The sequence below is a fragment of the Equus przewalskii genome, chromosome 1, assembly GCF_037783145.1.
Source record: "Equus przewalskii isolate Varuska chromosome 1, EquPr2, whole genome shotgun sequence".
Classification (NCBI taxonomy): Eukaryota; Metazoa; Chordata; class Mammalia; order Perissodactyla; family Equidae; genus Equus; species Equus przewalskii.
In genome coordinates, this window is record NC_091831.1 from 125365890 (window position 1) to 125391767 (window position 25878).

Sequence of the window (25878 nt, forward strand, 5' to 3'; positions counted from 1 at the left end):
AAGAAATAATACAAATTACAGCAGACAACACTTACTTGCCACTTGCTATATGCCAAGCACTGGGCTAAATACATTATTAACAAATGCATTATTATCTCATTTAATTCTCATAAATCTTGGGATAGGTACTATTAACTCCATTTTACAGATGAGCAAATTGTGGCTCAAATTAATGAAATTACTTGCCCAAGGCCACACAACTAGTCTCCAATCCTAACTCTTAAGCCGTAACAAACTATATTATATTTATGAGATAAATTTCATCTGAATTTATGGGCTAGATTTTTATGCCAGCTTTGGCATGAAGAGCTGGCTGATCTTCAGATGTTTTATTTTGGATTTTTCCACTTCTTACAGAAAAGTATATATAGGAGAGCGGTTTGGGGAAGGTTCTATTCTCTCAATCTCTTGCGACTTCTCTTGAGAAACTGTTATTTGAACTCTATCAATAGCTATTATGTACCAGACGCAGTGAGTGCTATGACCTCAAAGAGGTTAAGGATCTAAACCAAGGCCACATAGCTGAGTTGAATTAAGAGTCAGAAGCAGCACTTAAACCTGGGTCTGACACTAAAACTAGAGCTCTTCCGTTAGGCTGCCAATCACTTATTGCCTTTCTTATGACTAAGTTATTTACCTTTTTGGGGCCTTAGTTTCCTCATCTAAAAATGGGGATACGATGATACCTTCCTTGCAAGGTTATCATAAAGCTTGAATAAAATAATGTATACAAAAAATCTAGCATACAGATGGCACAGAGTACACAGAAGGCACTCAATGAACAGTAATATTTTTTATTGTACCCACTCCAGAAGGAACTCAGTCCTCCAATAGCAAAAGAATAGATTTGATTTCCATGGTGCTGATCACCTTAAACCATGCCTTTGGAGAAAGAGACAGATGTGGAAAGGTCTTCCAACTGCTAAACATTCTTGGCAGAATATTCTATCTGAGGATAAATACCTTACTCTAAAACTAGAAAGGGGGACAAAGGATGACTTCCAATTAAGACATATTTGGCATACAGTGTCATAAATTAACTGTGATCTCCAACCTCTGCCAAGAGAAGTGACCCACCATACAGCTGTTCTCTCTTTCTCTCTGATGAGCTCCTAAATTTCATGGTTTGCTTAAGAGACAAAGCTATGATCAGAGCTATCTGTGGGGCTTGGTCGATCAAACACTCATCAGACCACATCTTGCAGGGTGCTTAGACAGGGGCTCACCATAAAGGTGAGGCGCTCATTTTAGGGTACCATGAAGACCTGTGAGTCAAACACACAATCATCATATAATCTACTTTAAATCCCAATCCCCAGCAAGATAAATGATTTTAGGCAAGGGGATGGGGGACTAACTACCCTATCCCATTTGTATTCCTTCCCTGTATGACACATGACCTCTTGTCTATCCTCTACTGCTTTCACTGATGAAATTTTCAGACCGGGAAGGGGAGGTGGCCTGCAGGGTAATTTCCCCTGGGTTCCTCACCCTGTTAGAGAGATCCTAAAAGGGATGACTCTGTCTATGATAAATCCTAACACAGATCCATGGGAGAAAGAAAAATTAAGTTCAGGACAACTGTCTCTTAATTAAGTAGACCATTCAAATACAGACAACTATAGAAAGATCACGTTCTTTTCTTTTAAATTAAGCCTTTTATTTTCAGATAATTGTAGATTCATGCAGTTGAAAGAAATACTGAGATATCCTGTATACCTTCTATCCATTTTCTCCCAATGGTGACATCTTGTAAAACTATAATACAACATCATGAACAGGGTACTGACACTACTTGACACTGCCAAGACAGAGAATGTCTCCATCACCATACCCTTTCATAGCCACACCCACTTCTCTCCCACTTCAGCGTCTTCTCATTAGCCCCTGGAAACCATTAATCTCCTCTCCATTTCTATAATTTTCTCATTTCAAGAATGTCATAAAAATGGAACCATATAGTATGTAACATTTTATGGTCATTTTTTTCACTCAGCATAATTATATGGAGATCCACCCAGGTTATGTATATCAATAGCTCATTCCTTTTTATTGCTGAGCAGTAGATTATATGGTATGAATGTATCACAGCTTGTTTGACCATCCACTCACTGAAGGACATGTGGGTTGTTACCAGTTTTGGGCTATGATGAATAAAGCTGCTATAAATATTTGTGTACAGGTTTTGTTTTCATTTCTCTGGGATAAATGCTCAGGAGTGTAACTGCTGAGTCATATGGTAAGCTGCATGTTTAGATTTTTAAGAAATGCCAAATTGTTTTCCAGTGGGGCTGTATCATTTCACATTCCTATCGGCAATGTATTAGTGATCTAATTTCCCTGCATGCTTGTCAGTATTTCGTGTTATCACTATTTTTTTCACTTTAGCTATTCTGGTAGGTGTGTAGTACTATCTCACTGTGGTTTTAATTTGCATTTCCTTAGTGGCTAACGATGCTGAACATCCTTTCATGCGCTTATTTGCCATTTGTATATCTTCTTCAGCAGAATGTCTCTTCACATCTTTTGCTCATTTTCTAATTGGATTGTTTTTCTACTGTTGAGTTTTGAGAGTTCTTTATATATTCTACACACATATTCCTTAGAAGAACATTTTTAAGTAATGCTATATGAGGTTTCTTGTCTTTTGAAAATTATTACCACAAATACAGAAATCCTCAGTGATTACCCTAGGCAAAGAGAATGAATGACCAACGTGGGAAAGGAGGCTTAATTTCTAGAGACGTTCACTTGTGTAGATAGTCAGAGCTGGAGAAAAACCAACAACCCAGAGTCATTAAACTAGTTTGTTTACCTCAGTTAATGGGCTACGGCCTTTTTTCCCCCCAAAAGCATAAATGTTCATGAATTATGATTTACCACAGCATTGGCATATGATTAACAGTTAAAGGACAATATTTAAAGGATTTAAAAACAGGAGCCCAGGTGTAATGGTGCTCTCATCACTAGCACTTGCTTAACATAAATGCCGCCCTTTCCAGACACACTAGGCAGTCACAGAGCTCAGGGAAGGCGGCCCCACACCTCAGCTCTCTCACCATCACGTCGCCACATAAAACCAACCGGGGATGGTCCTTTCACGACTTGCCTTGCTCAGACACTAGGCAATCCCTTAAAAAACACTCTGGTCCTCTAGATAGCAAAATACGGCTTACATTATTTCAAAACTCACTCTAACCTATAGATAAGCACAAACTGTATAAATCTCTGCAAAAGAGGTTGTTAGCACAGTTTTGTGCAAATTACATTTTTTCATAAATTACTTAAAATTAATCAGGTTAGTTTTCTACTGATAGTAATGCTTTCCTATAATTCTTTCCCTAAAGAATCAATTTATCCAGGAAATGATCATCCCCTAAATTATTTTTGCCTCAAACCCCAATTTTTACATACACAAAGGTATTCTTTTACATTATCAACTTGACATCAAAATTTCTTCTACGATTTCATTCTTCTTTTCTCAATAAATATAATCGAATAATTTGGAATATAATACAAACATTCTTTAAATCTTAAAATTTACACTGATCTCATTTAAAAGGTATTAGCAAATATATGTAACATTTACCTGCCTACACTCTTTTGGATTATCAGCCTCCAATTTTCTTCCAAATTCCTTCCTTAACAAGGATGCCCTTTCATGAGACCTTCTTGTACCCTTTTGGCAACTTCCTGTGGAGCTACAATTATTTCAAAATAAAAAGATTTTTTAAAGAGAATGCCCTTGCTTTCCATCCTAGTTGTGACTCTACGTGTCTTTTTTATAATTCGTTAATGATAATGCTTTATATTCGGTATACTTTATCGTTTAAAAACCTTTCCCCTTAAAGATGTCTGTTGATTTGATTCTACCAGTCTGGTTTAGAAAGTAACCATTTTCTTACTAAGCCATACTGCTTTCTCAATTATGTGTTTGCATTTCACTCTCATCTTCAGTTCTAAAATATTTCATGTTTCCTAGAATTCCCCACTTTGAAGGAACACAAAATAGTTTATACACGTTAAGCACTCAGAACAGTGCCTGGTACAGAAAGTAAGTGCTTAATAAATATTCATCATTATTACTATTTTCATAGCAAAATCGACTCTCGGGGGTTTCTATCTTTTTCTTTCTTCTCCCTCCCGTATGCCCTCTGATTTGCTTTGTTCCCTTACCTTGGCCAATGCATCATACTTCCTTCAGTCATGGATCACAGCATCCAGAATCCTGGTGCTTGAAGGAAACTGAGTGATCATTTAGCCATCCCTTCACTGTATATATGAGGAAACCGAGGCTCAGAGAGCAGGAGTGACCTGCCTTTCAGGGTCACACAACAAGGCAGGCAGGCAGTGGGACTGAATTGGGAATTCAAATAAAGCTTTATTCCTTCTTAGAAACTGAGCTTTTTAAACTGTCCAAGTCAGGCCAAGTCAGTGCTGCAATCTGAAGCTCTTTAATAATATCTGAGGGGAAAAAATGGATTAACTAAGAAAATTTTCTCCAATTTCCAGATCCTCCAAATTGTTGGACAGTGACTTTTAAGTTTCTCTATCACTCCCTCCCCCTCTCTTTTTGACATAGTAGATGTCCTTTAAATCATGAGGGATTTTTTTTTTTTCAAGCTACTGAGTTGCTAAGCCAAACCTAGGCAGGATTTTCCATGAGCCATGAAACATGGTGATAATAACAGAATCACCAAGATCCTTTGAAAGAATGGTTTGTCTTTTTGGCAGAGGAAATTTCTTTCTAAAGTAGGGCTCCTACCACACTACTAAGTAAGAGAATATGCCTTTTTTCTCTTCCTTTCTTTTTCTTTAAAAGTCTGATTTACGGAAGTATAATTTAGAGTAAAATTAACCCTTTCCAGGTCGTTCTAACAAATGTGTACAGTCATGTAACCATCAAAATCAAGACATAGACCATTTCTAACACCACCCCAAAATTCCCTCATAGCTTTACAGTCAACCCTTCCTCTACCCTTGGCAACCACTGACGTATTTTCCATCTTTACAGTTTTGCCTTTTCCAGAATGTCATATTAATGAAATGACACAATAGGTAGCCCTTCAAGTCTGGCTTCTTTCACTCAGCATAAAGCATTTGATACTCATCCACATCGTGTGTATCAGTGGTTTGCTCCCTACCACTGCTGAGTAGTATCCACTGTGTGGATGTACCACAGTTGGGTTGTTTCCAGTTTGGGGCTCTTATGAATAAAGCCGCTAGCACTGGGATTTGCTGATCATGTTGCAGCAAAGTGCCAAACTGTATTCCAAAATGGCTGTACCATTTATATTCCCACCAGCAATGAATCAGAGTTTCAGTTGTTCTGTATTCTTGTCACACTTGATATTATCAGTTTTTTCTTTAATTTTAATGAAGGTCTCTCTTTTAACAGAAAAAAAGTAGCAGGAAACATTTTTTAGCATACTGAACTACTACCGAAAGTTTAAGCAACCTTGATTCCTCTCGTCCTCCTAAAACTCACAAGCAATCCACCAGAAAATTCTATTGACTCTACACTTAAAATATATCCAGAATCTCACCAATTCTCTCCATCTTCTCCCGTCTTCCTGATCTGAGCTTTTATAACTCACCTGGATTACTGCAGCAGTTCCTAACAGCTGCTTCTACTGTTGCCCACTGACACACTTGCCTCCTCGCGGTATCCTGAACACTTCAGCCACATCCTACCTGCCATCTTCTGCTCTACTCCACCACACACCTAACTGACTAGCAACTCTCCTCCTTCAAAAGCATTTGTTCCAATCTCATCTTCTCTGTGAGGTCTACCTGATGAGCACTGCAACCTACCCTTTGCCTCCCCTAAACTTGATCTAGTTTTTCTTTTCTTCATATTACTAATCACTTCCTAACACACTCTGTATAGTCAGGGGTCACTTAACAACAGGGATACATTCTGAGAAATGCACTATTACACGATTTTATCCTTGTGCGAACAACACAGAGTGTACTTCACAAGCCTAGATGGTATAGCCTTCTCCACACCTAGGCTACAAATCTGTACAGCATGTTACTGTACTGAATACTGTAGGTAAACGTAGCACAATGGTAAGGATTTGTATATCTAAACATAAAAAAGGTACAGTAAAAATACAGCATAAAAGATAAAAATGGTACACCTGCATAGGGCGCTTACCATGAATGGAGGCTGCAGGACTGGAAGTTGCTCTAGGTCAGTCTGTGAGTGAGTGGTGAGTGGATGTGAAGGCCCAGGACACTACTGTAGACTGCTATAGACTTTATAACCTCTGTACACTTAGGCTACATTAAACTTATAAAAAAACATTTTTCTTTCCTCAATAATAAATTAACCTTAGCTTACTACTGTAACTTTTTTACTTTATAAACTCTTAAATTTTTTTTTTTTTTTTTAAGGATTGGGCTAACAACTGTTGCCAACCTTTTTTTTTTTCCCCTGCTTTATCTCCCCAAAATCCCCTGTACACAGTTGTATATCTTAGTTGCAGGTCCTTCTAGTTGTAGGAAACTCTTAAATTTTTTAATACTTTTTGACTCTTTTGTAATAATACTTAGTTTAAAACACAAATACATTGCACAATTGTACACAAATATTTTTTTCTATCCTTACTCTATAAACATTTTCTATTAAAATTTTTTTTTTTTTTACTTTGTAAGCTTTTTTGTGAAAAACTAAGACACAAACACACACATTAGCCTAGGCCTACACAGGGTCAGGATCATCAATATCACTCTCTTCCACCTCCACATCTTGTCCCACAGGGAGGTCTTCAGGGGCAAGAACATGTAAAGAACTGTCATCTCCTATGATAACAATGCCTTCTTCTTGAATACTTCCTGAAGGACTTGCTTGAGGCTCTTCCTGAGGAGGTATCACTCTCTTCAGAAATATATCCATGGTGATTTGCTTGGTTTGTTTCTTTTTTTCATCACAGATTTGCTTTTAAGCACATAGTGCACCATGAACATTCCTCTCTATTAATGAAAACCCTTTGGTGTTGGGGTCCATGTTCTCAAGCTTTTTAAGGAGGCTGCTGAAGTCTGCGAAGCTTCTGTTAAACCCTTCATTGTGAATTTTCTTGGAGGTTTTTCTTCTTGTTCTTCTCCTGCAGTTTCCTTTTCTCTTGCTATGATGTTACGATGGTTACAACATCACTAGGCAATAGGAATTTTTCAGCTTTATTATAATCTTATGGGACCACCATCATATATGCAGTCCATTGTTGACCGAAATGTTGTTATGCGGCACATGACCGTATTTACTTACCCAACCCTGCCCTACCCCTGCTAGAATATAAGTTTCATGAGTACAGAAATTTTTTATTTTACATACTGATGTATTCTAAGGACTTAGACCAGTGCTTGCAACTTAGCAGGTATAAAATAAATAGTTGTGAATGAATAAAATAACAACACTGGCTTTGGCGTCTAATCAAGCACCAGTTGGAAGACTCGTGTTAGGCCAGATTTATAAAAAGGAAAGCAAGGGGTAGAAAACAAAATTTCTAACATGCATGCTGAAACCACAGACTTAGTTTCTCTAAATACAAGTCTATCTGGGCAGGTTTTGCCTTCAAAATAATATAAAAAATATATATATAATATAAAAAATAAATATTAAAAAGGTCTCCTATTAGAGAAAATAAATGAAACTAACCAGGCTCATAAATACAAAAAATATCCTGGGACACTAACTGTCTACGTTTTTTCTTTCTTATAAACTTCTCCATCTGTGTAAGATTGCCCCACCCTGATTGCCAATTTTATTTTCTTAATCTAAGTTCTATTCTCATTACCCTTCCATTTCTATTTTTTATCCTCAGGGAAAGAGAGAGCAGTTACTGCCAGGGCATTCTCACGTCTTCCAAAGAAATGGCATAGGTGTTAATCTTGTATTTATGTTTGATGTGGGTAATGATGGCTACGACTGGAGCTGCAGGTTTATTAATATGCAGGGCTCTCACCTCATTAGTGGCGATGTATGTTTTGAAGATAAGCTGCAATGTTTGCTGTAATGCCGGATCTGGCCTAACAGACTCTCACTGTTCATTTTCTTTGTTTTTACCCAGTCAGTACATGCTATGCTTACAGGGCTCACACATATGCTTTTTAATAAAGACAATTTTTCCACAGTAGTTAATCTTGGTGGAAGTTTCAAATATGTTTAGTAATTATGTCTTTGCGTGATATCACATGTTTATCCTAGAGAAAAATTTTCATAATTTTTGACCCTGTAATACAAAGTATAATAAACTCTCTCCTTGGCTTTATTTGGTATTGGGGTATGCTTATTAATCAGATAAAGTGATTAATTCATAATTATTATACAATAAAAACATGCTTGAATTATTAGCATTTGATAGTTTATAAAGTACTTTCACATATATCATCTCAACCAATTCTTAAAAAGAACAAAATAATAGTAAAACCTGATTGAATATGATATTCAGTGATCCATTATGAATGGCAACTGTTATACTTCAATTTCTAAAAAAATATACAGTTGACATAATACACTATCGAATAAACTCATCTGTATCAGACTAACGAGCCTCATGGGATGGATGGCTTGTCACTCAGATTTCATTCTACCCTACAGTCTTCACTGGATAGGCACCATAGGAAAGATTCTAGATTTTCAACAGCTTGTTTAGAAGTACAAGACCCTTGTTTTCAGGGGCAGCCTTTGGTAGGGAAGAAAATGATGATCAGAGGAGAACATGGGTACTGAGACCAAGACAAAGGAGAAAGAGCCTTAGATCCCTCAGCAATAATTCTCTTTCACCATCTTCTTTTCACTCTCTATTTTCTCAAGGCACCAGGACCAGGCCCCCCTTCCTGCAGAAGGACACCTCTCTTTGATTTGACAATGTGACACATATTCAGATAGAATTCCCATCATCATTCATTTAGAGAAAGCAAAAATGAGGATATGTGCTTGTAAGAAGGTACAGCAATCAGCTTATATAGTAAAAGTGTATAAACAAGTATATTACCTATTTAATTGCCTTAGCTGAACTTAAAAGCTCTGATCTTTAATTGCCTGATTGAACTGATCTAAAAAGCTACAATTTTTTAATCAAGGAGAAAATTAAATGGCTTTTTGATAAATAAAAAGGCATCTTTAATCTTATTTTTATGGAATCCAAGTTATTAAGTATGGACAAAAAGCTCTAAAATATTACGTTAACTACTCAATCTGGAGTAAAATTCTTATTACAGTGCTTTACAAAAGTCTTCAGGGACATCTGGCTTCTTCCACCTTTCAATAAAAACACATGCTTTTAAATCAAGAAGGTAAAAGTTTCCATGAATAACCAGGAAACTCAAAAGCTTAACATATAAATATATTTAATGAGGTGCCTTAGCACAGCATATTATTTCTATAGTTGGGTATCCCTAACTACCAGTAAATAACCATTCCTCTGCACTGTAATTCCTTAGTGTTTCCATCTAGACAGATGCAGATGCACAGCCACTCGCTGGTATTTATTTAAAAATGAAATCCTTTGAGAGGGTTTGCTGGTCCACTACCACCGCCCCCTCTCAGGCCCTGGCAGATATCTTCTTTCCATAACTAGTAGCATTTTATAGCAGGTTACTCTCTGTGGGAATTGGGCTGGCCAGCACAGACTGAAAAGAGAAGTACAGGCTCAGGATTCCTTTTTGAAACCTCTATGTTCTCAATTTGGTCAAACCTTTAAGACCCTGGTATGTCACTGATCAAAGAACGCTTTCTTAGCCCAAGTTGCATCCAGAGCTTGGAAGAAGGACCTGGTTAATCACACTTGCACACGGTGATTACAGTGTGGTTGTACTGAGAATCTGACAAACAGCTTAGACTTTATTTTTAGATCCAGACATAAATCTATATGAAACAGGTCTATCAAGATCCCATTTCAAAAGAAAAATTTAATTATTTCTTCAAAACAAAGAGTAAAACTAAAACCAAATAATTTAGATACAGGAAATACTAGAGGTATACCTACTTATCAGCATGATTTCTGATTTTAAAGAAGAAAAACAAAGATGATTGCAGAATAACTAAACAGTATTTCCCCATCCACTATAGTCCTTAGTGCTACTAGATTCCTCACAGAAAGCTAAGGCTAGTGAGAATTCATTACAAGCCAAAATGATGCTGTATGCCCAGAGTACAGGATGGCCCTAAGGATCACTTTAATAATAACATTTGCATTTCCACGGCAAGGTCCTTTTAATGAAGGGATGCTATTGAGAATTGATGACTTCCTTGAGTTCCTTTGTTAAATGGATAGCAGATGTCCACAAAAATCAATAAAATGACAAGAATTGACCACTGTGTTAATTCCTATTAAAATGGCTATAACCACTTTATGGGTTGATGAGAGGGGGGAGGTAGGAGTACAGGGAATAGAAACAATATAAGTCATATTATGTTAAATACTATTCTCTCTTAATCTTGGTGGTGTTCTCTCACCCACCAGATGTGTTTACATGCTGACTTACACCCAAGAAGAGTAATGCTAACACAACTCAGCTCACTCTCCCTGCATCTACATTTGGCACCAACTATACTCTAGAAATAGAGTAGACCGGCTTTAAAGAAAAATTTGGTTTATGATTCCATTTAATCAGCATAAACACTCAAGAACTGAATTGATATTTTACTTGTCACATCTATATACCCTCTTCAAAAGAGGCAGGAGGATTTAAGAAGAAATTTGGAATCACTAGGATATTAAAACCACCCCAAACAAAAACAACCCTTAGTGACAGATGTGATACTACAATTGAAGACATCAGTTGTTTTCTTTCATAGTTGATACCTTTTCTAAAAAAAACTTTCCTTTAATCACATCTAATGCATATGCTGTTGCATTCCCCAATGTGCATAAAGCTAGGCCGAGCAGATGTGTAAAATGAAACAGTACTGTTAGTAACATTAGGCCCTGAAGGTGCTTTATTATAGTCTGTTTCTTTTTGCTCCAAATGAATTCAGACATTTTAGGAACATTAAAAAAAAGCAAAGGGAGGTTCCTTTTGCAACATTCAACAGTTAATCTGTTATTCTCTCAAGTGCTCTGTTAATAGACTAGGAGACTAATTTCTGATGCTTTCACTAATTCCTTCTATAAAGTTTCACTCTCACGGTATGTGAAGCAATCTCTTAAAGAACAGTGTATGATGATATAAGAAATATTAATGAAAGAAACGGGGGGCCAGCTCCGTGGCCGAGTGGTTAAGTTCGCGCACTCCGCTGCGGCGGCCCAGGGTTCGGATCCTGGGCGTGGACATGGCACCACTCGTCAGGCCACGTTGAGGCGGCATCCCACATCCCACAACTAGAAGGACCTGCAACTAAGATATACAACCGTGTACAGGAGGGTTTGGGGAGATGAAGCAGAAAAAAAAAAAGAAGATTGGCAACAGTTGTTAGCTCAGGTGCCAATCTTGAAAAAAAAGAAAAAAAAGAAAGGGATGCAATTGTATAAAAAAGTGAAGGTTTTGCATTAACTAGAGTTAAATAAGAAAAATAAGATCTGTCACTTTCAAATATTATGAAACACAATTTTACATGTTTGGTAAACATGATTCACAAAAATATAATACCAAGTTTATAATATAAATCAGAGCAGTTGAGGGAGAAAATAAAAAAATAACATTTATAAAGCAGCCATATTTTTGACTAGCAAATATATCAGCTGGCTTAAATATCTAATCATTTATTCACTATAAAAATCAAGATGTTCAGAAAGCTCCCCATCCCACCCCAAATTAAGTTAGAGCTTGTAAGCTCAGTACCTACCTCTATGTAAAATCTTTAAACTCCACAAATAGGTAAGGCCTTTAACAACCTAAATTTAAGAAAGACAAAACAGTATGATGATGGTTTTTATACGGAACTCTCCACATGGTTAAGCATATAATCATAAAACCATATTCTTCCTTTAAAACTCTGTGAACCAATAAGCATTTATTGAACATCCCCCTTTTCTGTGCCAGGCTCTGTGCTACCTTCTATCTGGGAAATTTAATCATTAAAAGCTTTAAAAATTTTTATATAGAAATTGTCGTAAAAGGAGATGCATATGTGTTTATTCACACTCACTGACCCCTTATGCACATGAGTGTCAACTTACCAATTTCAAGGCTGACTATTCATAATTTGGTATCAGATACAACGAAGGAACCACTATTACTCAAAATTTGCTGTAAGAATTTAAAAGCACTTATCATTACAGAAAATTTTAAGTGAGTAAGGATTATAAGAACAAGAAAACCTACCATTATGAGAAGTAACTGAGTAACGAGGAAAAGAGGGTTGGGGGCTAAATATGCAAGGATTTCAGCTGATCAAGAAAGACTAAGAGCAGTATTAAAAACAGAAATGCAAAATGAGAAACCTAATTTCCAAATACTAGAGATCTAGAAGAAGATAAAATCTATATCAATTGATGCTGAGCAGAGGTTAACATATTTTAATTGTTCTCACAGAGTGGAATGTACTACTGAAAGATTTGCTAACATTATATCATCAATTCCATGTTTGTCTATTTTAAGAGAACAGAATACATTTTACAGCAAATAATTTTTTCCAGGGTTTGGAATAAGTGGCATTACAATAAAATACATGTGTTTTGGACAATAAGATAGTAAAAAAAAGAAAACATCAAAATAGTAATAATGATAACTAATAAAGAAGGAGGAAACAGGACAAAAATATTTCCTTAAATGCTTATACAAAATAACAGCAATAACGAAAATAATTTTTTCTTTGAGTAGTAGGACAAAATCATCTTATTTAGCATGGAAGTAATCATCTTCTGAGTTCTGGAAATAGGGTTAAACTTCTCAATTTACAAGCCTAGTTGCATACTACAAACCTTCCCATTAAAGATAGCTTACCACTAAAACTTAGTCCCATAGAAAATGAATAGTCAGGAAATGCACAAGGGGAAGGCAATCCATCATATTCAGATTATTAGGCAGGAAAAAAGTAAAACGAATACTGATTTTATGATACCTGCTAAAATTATACATTTTGTTATAGATTTAAAAATAAAACATTCTTCCAACTTCGTCAAAATATATTACGTTTTCCTTTAGAAGCATATAAGAATCAGTGTTCAGGGAGCTAGAAATCTGTTCACTGCAAATCTAGAGGGCATTATGTATTGGTATTCAGTAGGCTAGGTTTCACCACAATGACTTGACAAAGCCTTGACACTAAAAGTACTTATATCTGCTGTCAATCACTCACTCCTTGACATGTCAAGTGCAATCCTTTCAGGGACAACTTCAATCAACATTAGCACTCAAAATACAGTACACAGTGTCACTGCTTCAGAAATGAGAGGGAAAATAAAATGCGTTAGGTGGCAGGGAAAGGCAGAAAGGCATTCCTCTTCACAGGAGACCAGATTCAAACGGAAAGTGGATAAAAATCATTGAGCAAGTAGGAAAGCTGAAACCAGCCAGTTTATATGGATTTCTTTCTCTGGAAAAAATATTGTCTTGTCATACATCCTACAAGAGAAAATATGAACAACATATCATAAAGGCTACAGGAGTCCATCCTGTAATGAACCTTGGATGTTCGGACTTCAATTGCACTCCAGATTACTAGAACCTGGAAAACGAAGTTAACTTGGGAAGGGAAAGATGCCTAGATGTGGTGCTAAGATATGAAAGGAATCTGAAGCAACTGTATATGTTACCCCATTATTCTCTCTCTCTTTTTTTCTTCTTAATCTTGTTCTCCTTTTCACTCATTCCTCTTCTTTTTTCTCATTCTCTTAGGAGAGCAGAATGAAAGAGCATGGGGTCTGGAGTCAAACAACGCTGGCTTTAAATTATTCCTGACTAGTTATATGATAACTCTGGGCAAGTTATTTAACTTTTGTAAACCTCACCTTGCACATGTATAAAATAGGTTCAATAATCTACACTTTGCAGAGTTACTGTAAAGGTTAAATGACATAATATCCATACCTAAAAACACTTATCAACGATTGGCACAAAAGTATTCAATATACATCTATTTCCCTCCTCTCTTTTTTTGATTCTGTTGCTTCTGACCTAGCCACAGGACCCAGGTGCTTTCTCGGCCTCACTGAGGGAACTCAAGGGAAGGAGGCTGATGCTGTCTTCAGAACACTAGAGGAGAGATAATAAGAATACTGGGAACTCAATCAGGCTTTGAGAACGTTTACTTTATAAATGATGACCTACAACCCCTCAATTTGTTGGTCTTATTTTGATTGGTAGAATCCTTCCACTGGTGTTTGTCAGCTGCAACAAAGGATTAGCCATGTTTGTACCCCACTCAAATTACATTTAAAAATACACTTTGGAGGCATTATACAAGTGCAGGCCCCAGCAGAGTTTATAAAAAGTGGCAGATGAAGAGCAAAATTATCAAAAGCATTTCTTCTACTCTGGCCACAGGCAGTTTTCATTACTATGACCTGATGAGCCATAAAAGCTGGAGAAATTGAACACATTTTAGAAAGGAAAAAATCCCCAAAATTCTAATTTTTAAAAATATAAGGGCAAATATAAACAATGCTTTGGGTTAGCACTTATTTTAAATAGCTTTCACTAAAATAATTTTTGTCATATTTTCAATTACCCAATAGGTAAGCCCTATATTTGACGCTGGGTTATCTATTTTTTTTGCTGACTCCATTCACTTCACAGGCTTCCCACTCCAGTAGAATTGAAACCACCAGTGGCCTTGTGTGGATGCCCTACAAATGAGGGAGGCAAGATTTATGAGGTTCAGGAAGAACATGCTTCTCTAGTGAAGAAGGCAGATTCCTATTTTAGTCAAGTTCAACAGATAATTGAGTACACAGAACTCATAAACTTTTTTCATTTTCAATTGGTATCCTTGCCTTTCTTCGTCCTTTATTATACGTGTTATTAAACTTTAGAGCCAAGAACTGCCAAAAGCCACAAAGCATTCATTCCTCCCGAGATTAAAAGAGGAAATGAAACATTTTTATTTTCATCTCAAAAAGGGATTTAAGTACTCAAATATCATACTAATCTACCTAAACATGTAGATTAGAAGCTACTTAGCAGCAACGACATCAGAAGAAAAAGTTCTCATGGCTCTGGGCAGTTCACACTAATAATTAGAAAGAAAAAAGGAAAGCTGTGAATTACAATGAACTAAGACTAAATAAGTGTCCATGTTGGATTAAAGGATTTGAGTTGTCAGTTTGATGTATAATGAAGGCGAAAATCAGCCATTTAATTAAATAGTACATGGTATAATCACTTTGTTCTGCATTAAACTGCTTAAGTTATCAGAGTGCCTTTAGTTTAGCAATTGTTTACTATTACACCACCCCATGACTTCTCTTAGACACTGTTTAGCCTACATCATCCAAATTTGAAATCTGGAGCTCATACAGTAATCTTAGTTTAAGTTGATATATTTCATCAGTTTATTAGTGAATATAGAAAACAGGAAAACTGTTTTTAATCACAAAGGAAATAAATTCCTAGATATAGTTGGTGAAAAAATTAAAAACCATGAACATATAAAATCTGCAAACATCTTTAAGAATAAAGTATTACTTTCATATAGACTGTTTTATTTTGATAATTTAGACTTGAAAAGTATTTTCTAATCATACGCCTATAACTGCAAAACGTCTAAACATCAGTGTCTTTTTGAAGAACTTGGAAATTTTACTGGTTAACAAAAGCATCAAGGTCCCTGCAAACTCACGGAACTAGAACAGGTGAGAGTACCTATAAGCCTGAATGATGTCATGTGACTATGTCGTCACTGAGGATTGGTCTATGAAAAGAAGAAAGGACAAAAATGATAAGAAAAGAGAGTTAAGAAGGCCTGGCAGTCAACAGGGATTGAATAAAAACAAAAAAACGTCCTGAGGATATAAGGAGAATCAGGTTTGACTAGAAAGGTCAAATCACCAAATTTCATAAGGTTGAAGCCATATACTCACTGCTACTGCAATTCTTCCAAGGACATGCTCTGGAATTTTTCTATATACATCCAAAGATCCCCCTGTAGAGGCAAATATGCTGTGTTACTACACATGAAACTACTGGCAAAGTGCACTCAGCCCCTCCTCTATGCACTCATTATGAGAACATTTTTTTCTCTTCTTATATCATGCATTGGATGTCTAGGGTAAAACTGATTTTTAGTCCAGTTTTATTTATGACATAATCATACTTTTACAAGAAGCATAACTAGATACTTCCATTTTATTCCCAAGTGTATAACAACACACATGTAAAAACTGAAGGAAACTAGTCAAGGGCAGACCAAGAACCTGCATTTTACGTAAATTTAAATACATACACAAAACTAAAGATCAATAGGACAATCACATTTAGGTATCTGCCTTGTGTAACAGTTTTTCTCAAATGTAAACTAGGACCCTATCTTAGAATTTTCACATTAACCAAACAAAAGCTGGTAAATATAAGGTCCAAAATACACATAAAAACTAATAATGTAAACATCTATCTAAATGAATACTACCCTTCAAATTAGGTACCAAGATAAGCAATCAATCTATTCCAAAGATTCTAAGTTCAAAATGATATTTTTGGAATTTCTCTTTGATGCCACTTTGAAAACCCCTTTATGGGGGTAAAAAAGAAAAACTAATCTTAAGTCATAATATTTTTCACTAAAATGGTATTCACTAACATCCTTCGCCTTTAGCAAATTCAGCTTTTGGCAGTTTCCCCAAACCAAAACCACTAAACTGTGAACATAATAAAGGCAGGAGTCATGCTGTTTGTCTTTTAAAAAAATTTCACCAATCTAGAAGTTAGCACAACTAGCAGATAGTAGATATTCAATAAATATCTGTCAGATGAGTAACAAATTAAACAAACGAATGAAAATCACTTTGAATTTCACCAGATAGGCACTCTGCTCTGAAAGCAGTTTCAAAAGAAGGGACTGCAAACCCTTTGCAGGAACAACAACATCACTCACATAACGGCATAGCTTTCCTAGGAAACTATTTTAAAGGAACAAATATTCACTTGGAAGTATAAATTTGGGCACGCTTGTTAAATTTTTAATCTTACACAAGTAGTATAAGAATTTCAGGAAGATATGCAAAGAACCACTACTTTACTGATATTAATGATATGATTATGTAAGAACTATTTTAACAATGTGTAATAACCTTTCTTTGAGTCAAGCTGAGGTGTAGAGTCTTTCAGTTCCTATAAAGGAATTACCCAGGATATCTGAGAGATAATTTCTGTTTCTATCAGAGGCTAAAAATTGATATTAATCACTTCTGGATGATTTATAAGTATGCTTCATAAGGTATTAACATGGAACATGTTATTCTTTTGAAATGAGGTTAATTCTATTTAGCCAAAAGACTATTTTTATATGTCAAATTTTCCTAAAACTGAACATCAGAGAAAAAAATTTTCCCCTGTAAAAAAAATATTATATATATATTAAACATATTATATACCTACTGGCTTTGTATTTATCCTGTTTAAAGCAGGCAAATGATCACTTCTTTAAGTAACTTTGGCTTATAGTTTCCAGATTCTGACAAGAAGCTAGAAAACCACAGTGTGACTAAACTTTATGCTTTGGCTCTGGGTGCTACTGGAAAGATAGTGAAAAGAAGACATTTCTGCAATGAGCTAACCATCTTTATTTACTAAAATAGCATTTTTATTATGGATGCAATAAAAGTGAAAATATGATAGAAAAAACATTTTATTTCTCACTGATCTTTCAGATGAACTGGCAGTTGCAAGGATGAACAGTCTCAAGAAGATCAAGCTTTACATGTTGATATTTGGAATACTGACAAATGCAGTTTATTGGGCCAATCCCTTATGAAGTGAACAGCTTGCATGGCTCAAAACTAGAGGTACAAATCTATTCACATATACTAGTAAGAAGTCCTAAGAGGAGATTTATTTTTACATAGGATATAAATCTGGAATTAATTAGCTAAATGGACAGTAGTCAATAAGCTAAACCAAAAAGCCAAAACTTACGTTACTACCATTAACTGTAGAACAAACCAAGGAAGAATCTCATTTTGAGGTAGTTCACAGGTTGTTGTAAATATCCACTTAATTTCAGTTATATTGTACTCTCCCTAGCCATCCAGGCTGGTAAATCTTTATATAGCTAGCTTTGTGTCATCACAGATTCATCCTGTCCTTGACATGCTCATTAGAGATAATTGTCAGAGGCAAAAACATGATGTAGCAGATCCACTCAGAATCAAGAGTTCCTATTAAACCTATGAGTTCCGTTCGTGCAGTTAAAAAACTCTTATCAGGGTAAAAGTGGCAGAAGCTTTTCACTTAAATGTTTACTCACTTTTACTATCATTTCCATCCTACAGGCCTATCCCCAAAAGGCAATTCTTAGACTCACCAAATCATTAAACATTAGTGCTAGAAGGACATTAGAGATCAGTCCAATGACTTTATTTGACAAATAGAGGAAACTCAGTCCCAGGGAGGTGAGTGTTCTAGCCACAGCCATGAGTCAATTAATGGCAGAGCTCAGAAAAGATCTGAGCGTTTCAATTCCCAGAACTGCAAAAATTGAAAAGCTTTCCCCATAATATCATACATAGCTTGAAAATCATGTGTGAACTTTTCACAGTTTAAAAAGCCTCACTGCAATGTGATATTCTATGACACCTACCCAGAGAGACAGTTTAATCTTAGCTGAGATGGTGGCATTCTAGGCATTTAGAAACTCATTTATCTATGGCACGGTTGGTTTGACCCTTTTGCTCGTGATTCCCAGGTCACTGGTTTACTCTCCATGACCTGTCACTTCCCTTGTTCCCTGGCCTCAGATCATCCCTGGCCAATAATCTCATTGCATGCCACTATCCACCATGGGAACCAGGAGGAAGAGTGCTAATAGCTTACCAAAAAACACATCTCAACTGCCAAACAACTAAATGTTTGATGAATCCGGGCTACCGTCTTCACTCAACTAGGCCAAAAGGACTCATATAGTTAGGTCTGCGCTTATCCTAATACAGGGTCTAAATATAAAGTAATGTCTTGCATGTAGGATAAACAGAAATAATGTAGTAAATGAATGAGAAGCAACATTCATCCCAACATTTTCCCTAAAATGACAACGATTATTATTAATACTAACAAAACTGAAATCTGAAGCTACAAGCAAAACTTTGAGAAGAAACTCTCTTAGCCTCTGCTAGTTGAACAAATAAAGAGCTCTTTCTTTCTTTGCAATATAGGTTTTTGGAGAAACAATTTATTGCCATGATAGCAATCCAAATACATGTATGTATATTCTGAGATGGTCTATTTCTGAATGGATTTAGTTCTGACTTAATGAAACAGCATATCATATCATTCCCCTACTTGAAATCTTCCAATGCATTCTAATAAATTCAGACTGAAACACAAATTCTTTACCATGACCTACAAGGCCTACACAATGTAGCTTCTTCCTATGTCTCCTGTCTGGCCCCAGGTCATCTCATCACTACTCTCTAGTCATCTTGGCCTTCTGACGGGGCCTTGATTACCTCAAACTTGCTTCTACCTTGGAGCATTTATATTTGATAATCCCTCTGCCTCAAAGATCTTCCCATGACCTTCCCTGAGTTGGCTTACTGACATTAAAGTCTTTGCTAAAATGCCAGCCCCCCATAAAGAAAAAAACCATCACTGACCATCCTATGTAGCACCTCTGCTCCTGTGAGTTCTCATCTACCTGCTTTATGTTCTAACCAGAGTTATCCTTCTCTGAGAGTGCATTGTATGTTTCTTGTCTGTCTCCCCTCCTAGAACTTAAGCCCCATAATGACAGGGATTAAGTCTTGTTCACTGTTGTATCCCCAGGTTTAAAATAGTGTCTGAAAGAAAGTGGTCAATAAATATTTAGAAAAAATGACTAAGAGATTAAAATAGATAATGAGAGTTTACACTAAAGAAATAGTTTTGAAATTGGGAGAAAGTTGACAAGAAGTTTAACTGTAATGGGAAGAAGAAAGAAGGAATGATAGCTAGAGAGTGGTACACTGTTTTTGATCCATATTTTTTTGGGTACATTTTGCTGTACTACAGAGAGAACGAAGGTCAAAAGACAGAGAGTGGTTGATGGAGAGAACTCCACCAAGTGGATGCACATGTGAAGGGACTGACCTTAAGGAGCTCGTCATTTGAGAGGTGGATCAGGCGGGTGCAGTTGTGGCTGAGCTATAGGTTAAAGAGAAAGTAAGAGAGCCCACACCTGATGGTCTATGTTATCTCTGAGAGAGAAAGAAAAAGACAGATCTCGGGGAGGGTAATAAATTTCAGAATAATTGATGTGGGAAACAACAGGGAAGACGGGAATGAGAGTACAAAACTTAAGAACTGGGAAATTTTAGCGTTCAGGAACTGGTTAGCATGGAGTAAAGAGAAGCTGCCAAGCAGCAGTAGGAGAAAGAGCTTTAAGCAGCTCAAGTCCAGAAAGTGAGGAGTCTCAAAAAAAAAGGTTAAACATAGGCTGTAAAGTGAATATTTTGAGGTAAGAATATAAAGTATTAAAAATAACTAAAATGTGACATCAGCAAAAATGGAAGAATAAGGACCTTTGAAAATTCTCTTTTTCACAAAAGCAATGAAGAAATAGACAAAAATGGTCAGAATCAACTTTTTCAGAACTCTTAAAATTACCCAAAGGATTGCAGCAACCCCCAAATTATTTATTCAAGATAAAAGCCTGAATGTTGGTAAGAACAGCAAGCTTTGTGGCAGTTTAACTTGTTCTATTCCCATTGCCACCTCTCCAGCTCCACTGCAGCCTTGAAAACCAGCAGCCTGCAACCACAGTGAACACCAGAAGCTTGATAGCCACTGGACAGGCAGAAGTGAGCAGGTGCTCCTTCAAATCCACATTCTCAGAAAAGTTTCACTTTTGACCTATCTGGCAGTTCCCTGGAAGACCTCACTTGCACTGCTTTCTATAATTGACCAGACTCAGAGCTTGCCAAGTAAAAATGCCTTTTCTTTAGGGGCATTTGTTGAAAACAACTAAAAGCAACTGATTAACTTTGCAACTGACTGAGGTGGTGGATAACAGCTAGAGTAAACAATAGGCTAAACAAAAATATTAAAAGACACACAATAACCAGGGTTGGCAAAGACGTGGAGAAATTGGAACCCTCATACATTGCAGCTGTGAGTGTAAACTGGCGTAAAATGAAATGAAGCAGTTAGGCACTTCCTCAAAAAGTTAAAAAGAGTGACCACGTGAACTAGCAATTCCATTCCCAGATATATACTCAAAAGAACTGAAATCATAGGTGCACAGAAAAACTTGTACACAAATGTACACAGCAGCATTATTCATAACAGCCAAAAAGCAGAAACATCCCAAATGCCCATCAACTGATCACAGAGTAAACAAAATGTGGTACATCCATACAACAGATTATTATTGTCATAAAAAGGAATGAAGTACTGATACACGCTGTGACAGGGATGAACCTTGAGAACATTATACTAAGTGAAAGAAGCCACACACAAAAGCCACATACTGTATGATTTCACATATATGAAATGTCCAAAATAGGGAAATCCATAGAAACAGCAACTAGATTAGTGGTTGCCAGGGACCAGAGGGAAGCAGGAGTGAGAGTGACTGCAAATGGATAGGGACTTTGTTTCTAGGGTGACAAAAATATTTTGGAATTAGTGGTGATGGTTGCACAACCTTGTGAATATACTAAAACCCATGGAATAGTGCACATTAAAAGGGTAAATTTTATGGTGTTTGAATATACCATCTCAATAGAAAAATTTTTTTAATGTAACTAAAAAATTGAGGACTTCAGGAAAAAAAAGATGAAAAGTCATTAAATAATAACATGTACTGGCTCTATGAACCCACTTTTTCAGTCAGTCTCCTTGAATAGTAATTGTCATACTACCTATATGGTTCTAAGACTTAATTCTTGGCATCCACTATGACTAATTTAGAACACGTGATACACCTTATTATAGTATCAAGGTATCAATATTGGCTCATTGAAAGGTTTTGTGGGGGATGAACTGCTTTAGCAATGTATTGAGAATCCTCAAAATGAACTGAGTATATGAAAGAAAAAAAGTTGTGGGCCGGCCTGGTGGCGCAGCAGTAAGTGCACACATTCTGCTTTGGCAGCCCAGGTTTTGGTGGTTTGGATCCCAGGTGTGGACATGGCACCGCTTGGCAAGCCATGCTGTGGTAAGCATCCCACATATAAAGTAGAGGAAGATGGGCACAGATGTTAGCTCAGTGCCAGTCTTCCTCAGCAAAAAAAAAAAAAAAAAAAAAAAGAGGAGGCCTGGTAGCAGATGTTAGCTTAGGGCTAATCTTCATCAAAAAGTTTTTTTAAAAATAATTAATTTAAATTAAAAAGCTCCAGAAAAAAAAAGTTGAGTTTTAATGGGCTAGACATTGACAAACTGAATATGTAAAATTTAATGACTGTTTTGATTTAAAATGGGTAAACAATAACAATGATGACACCATTTCACTAATAGGGTACCAAGAAATCTGCATTTTGCCATAATATTCAGATCAAGAAAGAGTTACCCAAATAAAAATGAATAAAAAACACAGAAGGAAGGAAAGGGCTAGAGTCCAAAGAAAACTAAACACATCTTGGCTAAACAGCTGTGTTGAAAAACAATTTCTTATCTTGCAATTAAGAACCGATTTCTTTCTAAAAGACACAGGACATTGGGTTAATAGATTTCTTTAAAAGAAAATCCGTTTTGGCTATTGAAACATTAAAAGAACAGAACATCTGTTTTGCAAGTAAAGACAGATTGTATGGAAGAATCAAATATCAAACCACTGATTAGACTAGCATTTAAACTGTTCTATTTAAATTTTCAATAAAAGTAAACAAAAATACATTCTTGAAATGATAGCTCAGCTCCAAATATCTAACACCAGGAACCCCTAACACTAAGATGTTTTAGAGTATACAGGAGGTAATTATTAGTATATTTCAATCATTTTTAATTCTGCTTGACATCTATTATCAGAACCAGGTTTTAAAACACTCTATCCTCAAAACCATTTTTAAAGTATTATAAAAGGGAAAACTCACCATCCATGAATTCTGTACATATCGAAATTCTGTTTTCTACAAAAAATGCACCATAAAACCCTATGATATATGATGAATCACACTGTAACAAAAATAAAACAAAAGTAGTTAAAAACCTGCAAGCCAAAACTATAGGTATGCTTTATAAGAAAAAATGACCAAGAAAAAATTACCTTATAAAGAATTTCCAACTCAGACATAATTTGTTTCTGAAGTTCCAGTGTAATATCTAGTAGTATGACCTAAATATAGAAAAGGAATCAACATTCACACATTTATTCACCTTTAAATTAAATATAGCTATATTCACTATGAAATATAAAATCTAAAAAGTACGGTGTTTATTCATTCACCCTTTCTCCTCCCCACCACCATAAACCCAGTAATACAAACTGTATCCACATCTGCCTGACCCTTTGTATTGGGAGAGGTGGTATAGAAGTGATTGATGGGACCAAGGAAAAAGCAAGGTCTCAAAGGTCAGTATTAATGGCTTTAAAAGTCAGTTAAGTTCTAACACCCTTAATTTATACACCCTATTTTGGCCACATTGGTTATTTTGAGAAGAGGAAGATAGAAATGACCCTGAAACCATTAAAAAAGAACTGTCTTATAATTTAGACACTAGGCGACAAGCAGAGAGCATGAGTAAAAATGACATGTAGAGTAGGGTTTTTAGCTTTGAGAGAAATAAAGAATTTTTAAAATACATCATCTTTTTCTATTCTTCCAGGTGGATAATGTTTCTTTGTTAACATTGTTATAAAATGTTGGAGCTTGAAGGAATCTCAGAAATCTCATCTAATCCCCTTCTTTCAGAGAAGGAAATCAAGGTTCTGAGGAGCGGCAATGCAGTGACAATGTCAGGGCCCCTCTCTGACTCTGAGGAACATGCACTTTCCAGTATGTCCTGATGCTTTGTGGTTTTCCTTAAAATATCAACCACTGAGTCAGATTCATAACATAGAAATGTAAAGTAGTTTATTTATAAACTTACCTAGAATAAATTCTAGTTTATTTCAAACACCTATTTTTCAAAACCATCAATCGTTCAAATTTTACTTAACACTTTAGTGAAGTCAATTCAAGGGAAGTTGTTCTTTACTTGAAAAAGACAATGATAAGAATAAAATAACTGGAAGGGAATTTTTAAGATTTGTGGCAGAGTTTCTGATTCTAGATATTTCTAGATAAAAATTCAACATTCAAGATTACTATGATAGTGTAGTTATACACCATCCAATATTAAACTACATTTTTATTACAACTGCAGAATACATATAATCATACTGGAGGAAAAAAACAAATTATGAATTGCAAACTACTGACAGAGTAAGGAAAGAAAAGGATAATTCTAAACCACACATTTTATAGTACTGACATCCATTTGGGGGAGAGAAAAGTGAGGAAAAAAGGCATAGCCAGTTTCTATGAAGAGTTTGCTTTAGGGTTATTTATAAAAGCTCTCACTAAACTAGATGGTAAGTGTAATACAAAACTGCCCAGAAACATTTAAACATTTCTCCCAATCAATAGTCATTTGCCAACAATATTCACTTACATTTTTGTTCCTGTAGAAAACTTCCAAACAAAATAAAATCATCTAGTCTTTCAATTCTATGCCAAAAAATATTAGAGCTATTTACATTACTATGTCAAATACAGGGAATCCCTCACCCTAAAAATCTCTGGTAAAAGGAATGAAGTTATTATTTACCTTAAAACAATGGTTCTCAACCCTGGCCTCACATTATACTTACCTTTATATAAAGGTATTCATATAAATATATGGGGGTACTTTAAACAAACCCTGATGCACAGGGCTTACCCCAGAATAACGGAATCAGAATCTCCAGGGTTGGGCCCACATCTCAGTATTTCTTAAAAACTCCTCAGATGATTTCTAACCCACACGAAGGTTGAGAACCACTTACTTAAGATTTCAAAAATGTCATTATTCAGTGCTTACTATGACTACCAAGACATCCCGCATCTCCAGGCCCCAATCTGGAAATGATGTGATTCCCCAAGGCTGGCCAACACCTTAGCATTAACCCCAAACTACCGGCCGTAAACCCATCACTCCCCGGTCAAGAACCTTAATTGGGTTCCCACGGCCTAGTACTAAGTTACAATTCCAGCATGACATTCAAATAATTCTTCCACAATGTAGCCCCAACTTGTTATTCTAACTCCTTCTCCCACTACTCCTCACCACAAACCCAATCTTTACATGAAATCAGATGTTTTACTGGTCCGCAGACATGTCCTGTGCTCTCCTCCACTTCCAGTCTCTGCTCCTGCTATTCCCTCCACCTAAAGCGTGCTTCCTCTCTCCATTCCAGTCACTAATTGTAAAACCTTTTCTATCTTTTAGACCCAGTTTGAATGCTGCCATCACCTCCACAAGGCCATCCCAAAGCCCTCCATCAGAAGTTATCTCTAGCTCTGGCCCTTTATATTTCTCCCGATCACATTCAGCCTTTAGCATCTATGCCCCATCTCCTAGTAACAGAAGCCTAGATGGCAGAGCGGCTGTGAGCCCCTCAAGGGCAAGGACTGAGCCTGTGCGTCTTTCTCTGGCCCCTTTCCCCGACACCCAGCACCCCGCACAGGGTCCTACAGTAGTGCCTAATAAGTGATGTGGGATTTAACTAAAGTGCTCCTTACAACCATAATCCTCTAAATAAGAAACTGTTTCTAGACAGGAAGGAAGAGGACTGCTTACTTTCTGCAAAACCAAAGACAAAAACACCAAAACAAATAAAAG

General features: G+C 36.2%; 1 protein-coding gene across 14 annotated transcripts in view; it reads right to left on the minus strand.

Moving 5' to 3' along the window:
* Positions 1-25878, minus strand: part of MAP2K5 (mitogen-activated protein kinase kinase 5) — a 245186-nt gene that overhangs the window by 123473 nt on the left and 95835 nt on the right. For all 14 annotated transcript variants that reach the window (XM_070622868.1, XM_070622885.1, XM_070622905.1 and 11 more), the window contains exons 10-13: positions 23282-23350; positions 23109-23190; positions 15969-16030; positions 11792-11840 (exon numbers count right to left, since the gene is read on the minus strand). In XM_070622868.1, coding sequence (XP_070478969.1) covers positions 11792-11840; positions 15969-16030; positions 23109-23190; positions 23282-23350 — 262 coding nt within the window. The remainder of the gene's footprint in view (positions 1-11791; positions 11841-15968; positions 16031-23108; positions 23191-23281; positions 23351-25878) is intronic.